Below are 14,331 nucleotides of genomic sequence, written 5' to 3' on the forward strand. Positions count from 1 at the left end.
CAGTTCCACTCGCGCCAGCCACCCTCACACTCCATTTGCAGTCAAGACAGAGAATAACACAGCAAAAGGGAGAGCACACACACGTACAGTAGGCAAGGCCCACACACACGTACAGTAGGCAAGGCCCACACACACATACAGTAGGCAAGGCCTAAGTTCATACACACGTACAGTAGGCAAGGCCTAAGTTCACACACGCGTACAGTAGGCAAGGCCTAAGTTCACACGCACATTTAAAAGTTACATAAAGGTTAAAAGTTATTCCTACAGAATATAAGTGTAACTGAATGGGCCCTGGCATGTATTAATATGGGGACTAGCACAATACATAATCAGGTTAAGTAACTGAATGGGCCCTGGCATATATTAACATGGGGACTTACTATTCTTTGCTGCTCCTCTGCGTCTGTGCTCTTGAAGGTGTCGGCCAGGATCTCCACGGTAACGGCCCTCTCAGCCTGTGTGTTTGGGTTGGCGGATATTTCATACTGAACTTTGTCCCCCACCAGCCAGCTGGCCTTCTGCAGCACGTTCTCTACACTGAACCTCAGCTTCCTCTCCATTCCCTCCACGGGATGATGCTCCTGCAAAAACACATTTAAAGAAAAATAGCAATCATTTTTGCACCAGTGACATTTCTGAATGAAAGGCTAGTAGTATTTTTTTTTATTTTTTTTTTAAAGTATATTTTTTGGGCTTTTGTGCCTTTAATATTGACAGGACAGTAGAGAGAGACAGGAAGTGAATGGGTGAGAGAATTGGGGTGGGATCCGGAAAGGACCACGGGGCGGGAATCGAACCCGGGTCGCCGGCGTGCGGTGCAGGTGCCCCAGCCAGTTGCGCCACGGCTGGGGCCAGAGGCTAGTAGTATTAGTAGGCTAGCAGTATTAGTAGGCTAGTAGTATTAGTAGGCTAGTATATTTACAAGCAAGAAGTAGTACATTTATGAACTGCATTGGGCCGCCACTGACCTTGGGCTGGACCCAGCTCTGGGTAGGAGCGCTGCACAGAAGCGTCTCCCGCTCATCTCCACTCAAACGGCCCTCCGTCGACACTCCCCATCCACTTCCTGTGGCCTGGATCAGGCGTTGGGGTGTTGCATGCTGGGTAGGAGCGCTGTGATGGGTGTGGAGCACAGGTGTCTCACGCTCATCTCCATCTGCTAAACAGCTCATCAGGCGTTGGGGTGTTGCATGCTGGGTAGGAGCGCTGTGATGGGTACGGAGCACAAGTGTCTCACGCTCATCTACATCTCCTAAACAGCTCGTCTTCTCCAGCAGCTCCCTCCATCCACCTCCTGTGGCCTGGATCAAGCTCTCCGCTACAGCATCCCTCCACTCGTCACTGTGAACACGGACGTCGTCGTTAACTTCATGAATGCCATTTAATCGTCACTGTGAACACGAACGCTGTCGTTAACCTCATGAATGCCATTTAATCGTCACTGTGAACACGGACGCCGTCGTTAACCTCATGAATGCCATTTAATCGTGCGAGACATACACTGCTGCTGGACAGGGCAAGGTAGAGGTGTAAGAATGTGTGGTGGTGGCATTCCAAGGGCTGCAAGAACAGTAGCCAGTGATAAGATTTGTGCCACTATCATTGCCCATGTAATCAACCTAGGCCTTTCACTACTGTAAGAAAGGCTGGTGAGAATACATGTAAATATCAAATGCAATGTTGATGACACAGTCATTTTGTGTGTGTGTGTGTGGGGGGGGGTTGTTCAGAATGCTCTTGTGTGTTTCATGGATATTTTGTTCACTGTAAGCAATACGGTAAAAAGTTTTATTTTTCTGTAAGAACAATTTTACTTGCTTTTTATTGAAATGCTTTTGAATGTGAACATTACATGTGGATATACAGTTCCCAACCAAGAAATTTAGTGTAAAAACGGTGGATTGCATGTTTTGCATGCAAATACCTGTAAAACTGAAACATAAAAGTCTATGCCATTTTTGTAATGTCAACAATAGCCAGTATTTTGAAGCCTAGTGTACTCTGACTGACTGCATGTATCTTGTGAAGTGAAAACAAGTTCTTTGACAGAATGATTTCATTTTGAGTCAGATTTCCAGTGTTTTGGTAAAGTTAGTGTGTGCAGAGAAATTACGAGTTAGTGTACATGTAACCAAATGTGGTGTAGCAACATGGAATGTGTTTTTGAGAGGAAATTGATCCATTTGGCCAATTGTGTTTTGTAGGTGTGAGTCTGTGTTTAGAGTTTTGAAAATGTGGCAAATGAATGGACAAACGCTTGTTAGCGATTGAAAAAAACTGTAATTTGACGGCCAACACTGATTGTGGTGAGCTATAGGCCAATATAAAATATCCAAATTTCAGAGGCCATACATCTGTAGGAATAATATGTCTTAGAATAGTTCTTTAACATTGTGCTCTAACAGAATGTCACTAACTCTGAGGCGCTGACACTCAGGGAATCAGCCCAGGTGGCAACAATGTATGCAAGGGCCCCTATAGGCCAGTAACTGATAACAGCCAAGGATAAAACCTAAGCTGAAACTGTGAGCTGCAGGAACTTCCCCAGCAACCCATTGTGATCGCTGTAATTCTGTCTTGTAACCAGTAAACTGTTTTTTATCAACTCAAAACTTGGTGTCCGTCTTCCTCCCTAAACCAACACGCGGAAGGACTAGTACTTTCTTCCAACACATCTCAAGGTAGAAAGCCCCCCCCCCCCTTAATTTGAATAACCTTCTGACCTAGTTGACTACAAATGATAAAAACCTCTTTGCTATTTTGTACATATCAGTTTTCTTTCTTAATCTATATGTTACTCTGTTAAACATTCCTAGGTAACCATACATAGTTTACGGGCCATTAACTCCTATTTATCATGAGCAGGACTCTCTTTCTCTGTCTCTCCGTCTCTCTGTCTCTCTCTCTCTTTCTCTCCGTCTCTCTGTCTCTCCGTCTCTCCGTCTCTCTCTCTCTTTCTCTGTCTCTCTGTCTCTCCGTCTCTCTGTCTCTTTCTCTCTCTCTCTGTCTCTCTGTCTCTCCCCCTTGTCTCTCTGTCTCTCTCTCTCTTTCTCTTTCTCTCTGTCTCTGTCTCTCTGTCTCTCCGTCTCTCTCTCTCTTTCTTGGTCTCTTTCTCTCCAAACCCACTGAAATCTAAGATGTGGAGATGGACAGTCTCTCGGATCAGTTTTCTAATTTGTCTTGTGAAAGCATGGAAATCACTCCCTCGGAGAAATAAACTTCTTTTAAACCTACTACCTCTTCCTCTGAAGTCATTTATGAACCATTAGAACATCGGTAGCCTACTTAAAAGGGATTAAGGTAAAAATGCAAGAAATTAATAAGATGAAGAGCAGATCATTGATAAGATGCATAACATTACCACTTTACCTAATGTGCCTAAAAGCACCGTTACACCTCCATTACAGTACATCACCACTACTCCTACTGACCCTCCCCTAGGGAGATGACCTTTGACCTCACCTGTCACCTTTCAATTATCAATTAAGATTGATGAAAGGTTGGGTTTATTACTGTTTACTGTGTACTATAAGTGTGTGTTTATATGTTTTATTGTGTATGTGTGTGCTTACATGTATATGTTTTGAAGAATACTCTTCATTCTCTGTATCTCGACAGCCCAAAACAAAATTCTTCATCCAGACACAATAAAGGCTTATCTTATCTTACCTTACTGTGGCTATCAGTGGGGACAGCGATCTGGGGGTGTCTTGGAGGGGGGGCTCCAGTGGGCTTGGTTGTTCGCGGGGGGAACAGCTGGGAGAGACGATCTGTGAAAGAAATTATTATGTTATTACCATTGTTAAGTACATTCAGTGTGTCACAGTTATCTTGCCAATATTTTCTGTAAACATGCACTGCTGATGCAAAGAGTATTCTTGCCAACATTGTTCTTATTTACGTCAAAGGAAACAGATGTACGTGCAAAAGCAGGAAATGGAGTTGGGACGCATAAGGACAAGGCCACACTTCTCTCAATAAAAGAACTACCCCGAGTTTCAGAGGACAGAGACTGTTTAGCAGGGAGGGGGAATCCTCCTGTCTGAATACTCTCTCCTCTGGGCCAGAGTTAAAAAACATACTACTTGTTGTGGTTCTTGTGTCTTAAAATCTTAAATACTTGGAAGATTTTCCCAACACGATCTCCTTACAAAATAAAACAGAGTTGCATGACATCATGTTGTAGATATTGTTGTTGAAGTTATGTTGTCCATAGTGCCATAAATAAATATTTTGATAAATATTTTGAAATACAGACTGATTTGCAAACTACGGCAGAGCTTGAGGTCCTAAGGGAGACCCAGAGCCCCTCAAACTATGGAACAGATTAGAACTCCAAGCTCCGGGACACGATAGGGATCCATCGGACTAGGGATAGGGATTCCCCTGGGAACAGACCCAAAGCAGGCAGCCATCGAACCACAACAAGAGAAAGATGGACACAGACAAGAAGCAGCGCTCGGCACCCGTTCACCCCACAGCCCTCACTCTTATCTGGGCCACTCTGCTGTGAGGCATTCACATGCGGAGCCGAACAAGGAGACAAACGGAAGTGATTATATTTGGTAACAAGGAGACAAACGGAAGTGATTCATGGGTTCACAAGCTATTATTGGGCCTACTGCACTCACTGTAAGGGTTTCAGGGCCTACTGCACTCACTGTAAGGGTTTCAGTGTCTACTGCACTCACTGTAAGGGTTTCTGGGTCTACTGCACTCACTTTAAGGGTTTCAAGGCCATTATATGTCTTGCAGTAGTGTGGGGGAGAGCAGCGTAGATACAGGCTCCTCTTTAGATGGTCAAGGGAGGGGGGAGGGGGGAGGGGGGGGGTCATCGGCTAGTGGGTTCAGAGAAAGGACAAGGCCAGGTGGGCACTGCCGGTTATAAAGTAAACAACATAAGAGAACCCTCCTTACTCCAAGAACTGGAAGGAACCAGAAAAACCCAAGGCTACACACACAGCTTTCTATATATATTTATGCCCAAGGCTACATAGCTTTATATACTGTATATATGTATGCCCAAGGCTACATAGCTTTATATATTTATGCATGATAGGAAGGCATTTTCCACCACCATAATTGGCCCTGCACGACGCTGATTGGCTAAAAGGGTATTTGGATGAAGCGAGAGGGGACAATTCTCGAGGGCCAAGGGGCATAAAAGAGGCCGCAGCTGTCCATATGATCTCATCGGGGGGCCCAGCAGATGACAGCTCACCTTCTCCCTATTGCCTCCACACACTCTCTACACTCTCTACACACTCTCTACACACACACTCTACACCTTCTCCCTATTGCCTCCACACACTCTCCACTCTCTCTACACACACTCTCCACACTCTACACCTTCTCCCTATTGCCTCCACACACTCTCCACTCTCTCTACACACACTCTCCACTCTCTACACCTTCTCCCTATTGCCTCCATACACTCTCCACACACTCTCCACACACTCTCCACACACTCTCTACACCTTCTCCCTATTGCCTCCACACACTCTCCACACACTCTCTACACCTTCTCCCTATTGGCTCCACACACTCTCCACACTCTCTACACACTCTCTACACCTTCTCCCTATTGCCTCCACACACTCTCCACTCTCTCTACACCTTCTCCCTATTGCCTCCACACACTCTAAACACACTCTCTACACCTTCTCCCTATTGCCTCCACACACTCTCCACACACTCTCCACACACTCTCCACACACTCTCCACACACTCTCTACACCTTCTCCCTATTGCCTCCACACACTCTCCACACACTCTCTACACCTTCTCCCTATTGCCTCCACAAACTCTCCACACACTCTCTACACCTTCTCCCTATTGCCTCCACACACTCTCCACACACTCTCCACACACTCTCCACACACTCTCCACACACTCTCTACACCTTCTCCCTATTGCCTCCACACACTCTCCACACACTCTCTACACCTTCTCCCTATTGCCTCCACAAACTCTCCACACACTCTCTACACCTTCTCCCTATTGCCTCCACACACTCTCCACACACTCTCTACACCTTCTCCCTATTGCCTCCACACACTCTACACCAGGGGTTCTCAATGTTTTTGGTTCCAAGGACCCCTTTTAGGGGATCACATTTTCCGAGGACCCCCTTATAACCGTAACAGTTAATCATTCGTATTCTCTGAAGTTGTGGCGGGGTCCACTATCCCAAGTTGATGTGGGTAGGACCAAATAGACGCAATTTGCTTGTTTTATGGGTGAAAAGCGTATCATCTTTTTAAAATAATAACTTTATAATTTCAGGCAAATTATTTCGCGGACCCCTTGGCTATGGGTCACGGACCCCAAGGGGTCCCCGGACCCCACTTTGAGAACCACTGCTCTACACACACTCTCCACACACTCTCTACACCTTCTCCCTATTGCCTCCACATACTCTACACACACTCTCCACACACTCTCTACACCTTCTCCCTATTGCCTCCACACACTCTACACACACTCTACACACACTCTCCACACACTCTCTACACCTTCTCCCTATTGCCTCCACACACTCTACACACACTCTACACACACTCTCTACACCTTCTCCCTATTGCCTCCACACACTCTACACACACTCTACACACACTCTCTGCACCTTCTCCCTATTGCCTCCACACACTCTACACACTCTCTCTACACCTTCTCCCTATTGCCTCCACACACTCTAGAATAGAATAGAATATATACTTTTTTGATCCCGTGAGGGAAATTCAGTTCTCTGCATTTAACCCAATTTAACCGAATTAGTGAACACACAGCACACAGTGAACACACAGTGAGGTGAATCGCACACTAACCCAGAGCAGTGAGCTGCCTGCCCAACCAGCGGCGCTCGGGGAGCAGTGAGGGGTTAGGTGCCTTGCTCAAGGACACTTCAGCCGTGGACTGGTCGGGGATCGAACCGGCAACCCTCAGGTTACAAGCCCGAAGCCCTAACCAGTAGGCCACGGCTGCCCCAACCTCTACACCTTCTCCCTATTGCCTCCACGCTCTCCACACTCTCTACACCTTCTCCCTATTGCCTCCACACTCTCCACACTCTTTACACCTTCTCCCTATTGCCTCTACACTCTCTCCAGACCTTCTCCCTATTGCCTTCACACACTCTACACCTTCTCCCTATTGCCTCCACACTCTCTACACCTTGGCTCACCTTCTCCCCATCTCCTCCGGGTGAGATGAATGCATCTGTGAAACAGGGTGAGATGAATGGAAGTTTTTTTTCCCCATTCCTCTATCCTCCATTCTTGACCAAAATATTTTTTCCCAGTTACCTATTCATTCTACACACACAATATTCTCCCAGTTACCTCCTCATTCTACACGCACACTAATATTCTCATTCTACGCACACTACTATTCTCCCAGTTAACTCCTCATTCTACACGGCACACTAATATTTCTTGTAGGCAAACAATAGACATTGTAACATTGTCAGTCAGAGGTTAGTCAACCAAGTATTTAGGAAGTAAGAGCCTATTCCTATTCTAATGACTTCTTTGGGTAAAGTTATAGCATACATCAGGCTCTATCTGTGTGTGCTCCATATGAGCTGGTGGGGAAGCTCACCTGCTGTTGGCTCTGAGCCGCCCCATGTGGCAGCAGAATGTGTGTGTCTGAGGCCCAGGGGGGGTGTGGAGGGGGGTGGCCCAGGAGCTCTGAGGCCCAGGGGGGGTGTGGAGGGGGGTGGCCCAGGAGCTCTGAGGCCCAGGGGGGGTGTGCAGGGGGGTGGCCCAGGAGCTCTGAGGCCCAGGGGGGGTGTGCAGGGGGGTGGCCCAGGAGCTCTGAGGCCCAGGGGGGGTGTGGAGGGGGGTGGCCCAGGAGCTCGGCCTCCTGCTGCAGCCGGAGCAGCTGGTAGCGGGCAGCATCGTCCGCCTGCCGCAAGGACAACAGGCCGCTCTCGATGCGCTCCAACAGCTGCAGCGCCTGCCGCCGTCTCTCTTCCTGGTCGAACGAGACGCTGAACGGAGCGCTCAGCTCTCCTGGAGGAGACAGAGACACACGCACGCAGACAGACAAACAGACAGACAGGGACAGACAGACAGGTTGACAGACAGACAGACAGCGCAAAGGGTTTCTCATCAACAAGTCATCTTAAATGATCCTGATCTCAAAGTCAAGGTCAGCGTTATTATCCCAAGACGAGACAGTCAGGTGGTCAAGGCACAGAGACACATACATCAAACACATAGAAAACATACAGTTACACCATATGCTGACACACACACACACACACACACACACACACACACACACACACACAGGTAGACCTACGCAGCTCCTGCCTGGAAGCACATCTGCTCCTTGGCCAGGTACTGGGTCTGCTGCAGGTACACACACACACACACACACACACACACACACACACACACACACACACACAGACACACACAGGTAGACCTACGCAGCTCCTGCTGGAAGCACATCTGCTCCTTGGCCAGGTACTGGGTCTGCTGCAGGTACACACCACGCTCCCTCCTCAGCTCCTCCCTCTCCTGCAGCACCTGGACAGCACACACACACACACACACACACACACACGTTAGAGACTTCTACTCAGCACACACACCTCTACTCAGCACACACACCTCTACTCAGCACACACACTTCTACTCAGCACACACACTTCTACTCAGCACTACTACTCAGCACACACACTATACTCAGCACACACACTACTACTCAGCACACACACTTCTACTCAGCACACACACTTCTACTCAGCACACACACTTCTACTCAGCACACACACGTTAAGAGACCTCTACTCAGCACACACACTACTACTCAGCACACACACTTCTACTCAGCACACACACTTCTACTCAGCACACACACACTTCTACTCAGCACACACACGTTAAGAGACCTCTACTCAGCACACACACTTCTACTCAGCTGGGGTGGTGGACAGACGTGATTCAAATATTACATCATGTTCATGTTTGCTAATGTTAGCGACTACATGATCACTCTGGGCAGCGGCTTCCCTCAAATCCTCCACCCCCACTCACTCTGGGCAGCGGCTCCCCTCAGGGCTGTGTGTTGGGTCCTCATGGGTACTCATTGTGCACACATGACTGTAATCCCTCCTACCCCAGCAACACCATCATAAAGTTCGCCGACGACGCCACACTGGTCGGACTCATTCATTCATTCATTCATGCATGCGTCCATTAATTCATTCATTCATCCATTCATTAATTAATTCATTAATTAATTCATTAATTAATTCATTAATTCATTAACTGATGCATTTTTGTGAACAGGTCTCGGAGCCTTAGCTGCCTACAGAGACACGTTCTCTTGACAGCCTGCTTATGGGACGGCTAGCGAATTGTGAGGAAAGATCAGATGAAAGTTATCATTTATGTTTGGGCCTGCAATCGCTGATACAACCTTTAAAAGTCCATAGCCTATATATTGCAGATTATGTAGGCTTTCAGCACTGAAGTTGGTCCCTATCGCTCAAAACCAATTTGGCAGGAAATTACACAATATTTTGATCCTGCAGACCGACTTCTCTCACACCACCCATAAAAAATGGTCTGTTTTCCGTTGAAATGTTCACAGAATTGACAACAGAGACCTTCCTCTTTCGCTTGACAAATGTGTCGTCCCTGAACACACACAGAAGACGTGTCATTTTAACGCATCCCTGAGAAACCTTGAAAAAGGCCAATACATTTGAGATTGAGACTGAGTGTGCGGCAACATAATCATTTTCTATAAGTTACGTCCCATGCCAGCACCTCAAAGGGTGTGCATTTTCATTTTTTCCTATTAACATATCCTTTTTTAGCATGAAAATCATGTGATGTCAATCAAAATAAAAATTCATATGAAAAATTCAACATACTAGTAATTACGCGGATCAGACAATATTAACAAAATATATACACTTTACGAATTTCGAAGTGGAACACAAATATGATGACATACTGTATAATATGATATGAAGCTTTTCAGTGAGTGTGTTGTGGCCCCTCTAGCACTGTAGCCCTGAATTCTGACATGGCTTAGAATTTTGAGGAACTCTGCTGTAGGCTATGGGCCCCATCATCTACCAAGGCGCCTGCCCTGCACTAAGAGGTGGTGCTGTGGGTACAGTATGCCTTTTGCATCCATCCTCACCCCCACCCCCTCAAAATACAGGGCCTTTTGAGTATCTGCCCTATCTCTTTGGAACCAGTATTTTAACATTTTAATTTAAATTAAATTAAAAAAACAAATAAAAGTATTTAAAGTGTCTACTGACTGTTGAAAATGTATGGTGCATTGCTGCTGTTTATGTTGCTTCTTGGCATACGCGTTTACTGTAACCAAAGCGACAAATGATGACACTAACGGATATTGCATTAACATACCGATTGAATTGAGTACTTGCCTGGGTAAGATCACGCGCGACATAATTGCCCCTTTGCACTGGGCCAAAAGGTCCATGTTCCGCGCTATGTCCAGTGTTAACTTCACGCTCACCAGCCATGCTCGTCTGCACGTCTGGACACAACAAACTTTTGCTCAGCTATGTTGTGCGAGATCTTTGGGTCAAAGTGGGCTGGGCCAACGACCTTATTCTGAAAAGTCGTGTAGGGTGAGATAAGGTAAATTGGGACATCAGGTAAAATGGGACAAAGTTGGTTTTAGACCTTTATCTCTTTAAATATTAGCTGCCAATCAGAAAACATGTCATTATATTGTCACTACATATGTCCTTTACCAAATAAAATCATTTTGATTGGTCTAAAGTATCAGAAATGGGAGGTGCCAAGATTAAAAACATCAGTGGACCCAATAATTGCAAGGAAAGCCCCATGGCAAGCCGATTCTGTCTTAATGATCATAAGGATATTGTAGTTGAAACAAAAACAATATTATACAAAACTCTCATGAAATGTATGCTATTTCATGAGAGGTTTAAATTAATATCAAAACTTTTGGGCTATGTCCTTTACTTTTTAAGGAAAATGAATTTTAGTGACTTTGGTGTGCATCAGGCAAATTGGGACAAAAAAATCAGCTAAAATGGGACACTTTTACATTACATTTGCCATTAGCGTTAAGGTGTTAGCATATTAGCCGCATATTAGCCTTTTCACACTCAAAGTAGGCCCATACACTCACACACACTTACACACACTTGCAAGCTTGTGCTTGTGCACACACGCACCCACACACACACACATCTGAACACTATCATTAAATGATTAAAAAATACAAATAAACATTGTCATTATTCTACAATTTGTTGCACATTTTTCAATTCTAAACTGACTGTCCCATTTTACCTGACCGAGTGTCCCATTTTACCTGAACACTTTCTTGGTCTGAGGTATGGTGTCTTGTGGTCTTTGAAGGTTAATATCTTTAAAAATATTATATTTGGAAGCATATTTTCTGCACAGAAATGTTGCTAAGACTCATATGAAGTGATAAAAGTCTTCACTTTCACCCTGTTTGGCATTTTAAATAGTTTTATTTGTGATCTACCAAAAAGTGTCCCAATTTACCTTATCTCACCCTATTTAACGTTATCATATTAATATCACGGCATATCACGCAGCAGAATATTAAACTAACAGCCTAGGCTAAAACGGCAGTCTATCAGACTAATCTCCAATAAATTGGAAAAGCAGACCTACTGTAACAAAGTGATCTCTAAAAATACACCGATGTCAAGAATGCCTAACACGTGAAAGGCTTTCTCTTTTCTGAGGTTTAGAAGCAGCTGGCTGGTGCCTCTGTGGTTGCAATGCCGCCATCTTCTGGAGCTATATGCCCCCCCATAATGTCTCATGTGCCCATAACTATCTGCCCCCCCATAATGTATTGTGTGCCCATAACTATCTGTCCCCCATAATGTATCGTGTGCCCATAACTGTCTGCCTGTTATGTAAATGTATTATCATGATCATTATTATTATTATCATTATTACTATTATTATTATCAGTATTATGGCAGAGATGGCACAACTAGGCCAGTTGATAAATAACACCTTTAGTTCGTGACTTCTGTTGGTTCTGGTCTGGTTCTGGTCTGGTCTGGTCTGGTCAGAATGCTGTAAAATCATAAAACGCTTTATTCGGTACAAAGATGACACAATGATGCAGCAGGGGAGAGACATGGTTTCACCAAGAGGGTTCATCCATATCTCTGCTGAAACAGAGAAAGTCCTTGATTTAGGACAAGGACAGAGGCGTGAGGGCATGGCCTCTTGTCACACCATCAGATCTGCCCCCCCCCATGTTTCTACAGCTGTTGCTGTACTGTGGTGATAAACAAAAGGTGTCAAGATAGGCACCCACTGAATTCAAGAATGAACAGAATATGCTGGGGTCAAACCCTGAACTATCCTCAGAGATGCCACTCATCCACTAGAGTCTAGACAATGCATTTCAAGTAAGCCAGCGTAGCGTGGCAATGGAAGGATGCTCCAAAGAAAGATTCAGCCAATCAGTTGTCCCCTCAGCAATGAGACTCTTAAATGAAAGGCTATTTTATTGCACTGGATGCATTTTTAGTCTAATGTATTAACAGTGGAGTGTGTGTGTGTGTGTGTGTGGGGGGGGGGGGTCTCCAGCCCAGCTGCCCTCGAGTGGTGCCAGCAGGCCAGGATGCACCGGTAGGGAGCACCAGCACCGGTAGGGACTACCGTTATGGGACTACCGTTATGTGCTGCTTCAGAATAGAGCTCATGGCGGATAAGGACGTTCTGCTCTTCACAGGGAGGATTGTTCTCCTGCATGTCCGAGGAGTCTGTGTGGGTACATTGTGGCACTGGGACCCGTGGGACTGAAAACAAAGTGATTTATAGTTTTGGAGTTATTATAAAATGACCAGCCTGTCTCCCCACGTATCATTAAACTATCATTTAATTATTGATACAATGTTCACCTCCCTCTCCACAAACTGACTGAAGTACAGGGTGAGCTTTGGAACGCCTTGCATTGAGAGGTGATCAGTGGCACTGGGGCAATAGGGCCTGGGCCCAATGTTGTCATGGTGATGATGACTTCTCCACGTCTTCCTGTTCCTTGTTCCAATGGTTTTGACAACTAACTCTCATGATGGAGAGTTATGGTCCAGCATTAAGTCCTACAGTACGTGATGAGGTGGAGTGTTCATGATGGTGCCTTATGGTCCAGCATTAAGTCCTACAGTACATGATGAGGTGGAGGGTTCATGATGGTGCCTTATGGTCCAGCATTAAGTCCTACAGTACGTGATGAGGTGGAGGGTTTCCCAGCCCCTGATCTGACAGCTGATGGTCGTAAATAACGGAGCTGAATGTTTTCTCAGGCCAGCTGCTCCTCTGTGCTTTGCTTCACTTGTGCTGAAACCAGCATGTTGCAGGTGTGGGGAAACCAGCATGTTGCAGGTGTGGGGAAACCAGCATGTTGCAGGTGTGGGGAAACCAGCATGTTGCAGGTGTGGGGAAACCAGCATGTTGCAGGTGTGGGGAAACCAGCATGTTGCAGGTGTGGGGAAAACACTTCTTTTGTTGCTTTGTTTTTTGTCATGTGCTTCATATGCTAGCACACACTGGGAGCATCAAAGAATAACTTCATTGTTACCTTAATGAAATACCCCTTGGGGATCCATAAAGTATCTATCTATCTATCTATGGCAGTGCTTTACTTCATTAGATAAAATAAACTTTATCCCGGACTTCTATCCATCTCTAAACACAGTTCTATACATTATGCCTGACTTCTATCCATCTCTAAACACAGTTCTATACATTATGCCTGACTTCTATCCATCTCGACTTCTATCCATCTCTAAACACAGTTCTATACATTATGCCTGACTTCTATCCATCTCTAAACACAGGAGTTCTGAATGTGCAGGCTACTTGCAGTGCTGATGTTTCAGTGAGTGCCAGTCACAAGACCACTCAACTCAGCTCAACTCAAGTGTGCTGACGAGACCCACTCAGCTCAAGTGTGCTGATGCTGGTAGGTGTGTGTGTGTGTGTGTGTGCTGGCCCAGTGAAAGAGGAGCCAAGCGGGGAAATTCTCGGAATACTTGAATGACAGACGGCGGCAGAAAGCGACATGACCAATGTGGACTGACCACGAGGTTGAGCTGCACAACGATTTGCCACCTTTAGGGTACTTGGGATTCTTCCTCTTCGTCGTTTTTATTGCGGTTGGCAACAAGCTTTTCTTACAGCCCGACACGTGACATGTCAATATTTGGCATCTGCAAGATTTACTACAAGCTGGCTCAATGCATCTCTCCTAGTTTTGAACAAGGTTCATGTCGTGCACGGTCCTGACATACTTACATATCAA

At 45.7% G+C, this 14,331-nt stretch overlaps 1 protein-coding gene across 1 annotated transcript in view; it reads right to left on the reverse strand.

The window, feature by feature from the left end:
• Positions 1-14,331, reverse strand: part of LOC134064369 (uncharacterized) — a 39,115-nt gene that overhangs the window by 23,572 nt on the left and 1,212 nt on the right. The window contains exons 2-4 of the mRNA XM_062520288.1: positions 7,756-8,015; positions 972-1,103; positions 384-584 (exon numbers count right to left, since the gene is read on the reverse strand). Coding sequence (XP_062376272.1) covers positions 384-584; positions 972-1,103; positions 7,756-8,015 — 593 coding nt within the window. The remainder of the gene's footprint in view (positions 1-383; positions 585-971; positions 1,104-7,755; positions 8,016-14,331) is intronic.

This window comes from Sardina pilchardus, chromosome 18 (genome assembly GCF_963854185.1).
Source record: "Sardina pilchardus chromosome 18, fSarPil1.1, whole genome shotgun sequence".
NCBI classification, from domain to species: domain Eukaryota; kingdom Metazoa; phylum Chordata; class Actinopteri; order Clupeiformes; family Clupeidae; genus Sardina; species Sardina pilchardus.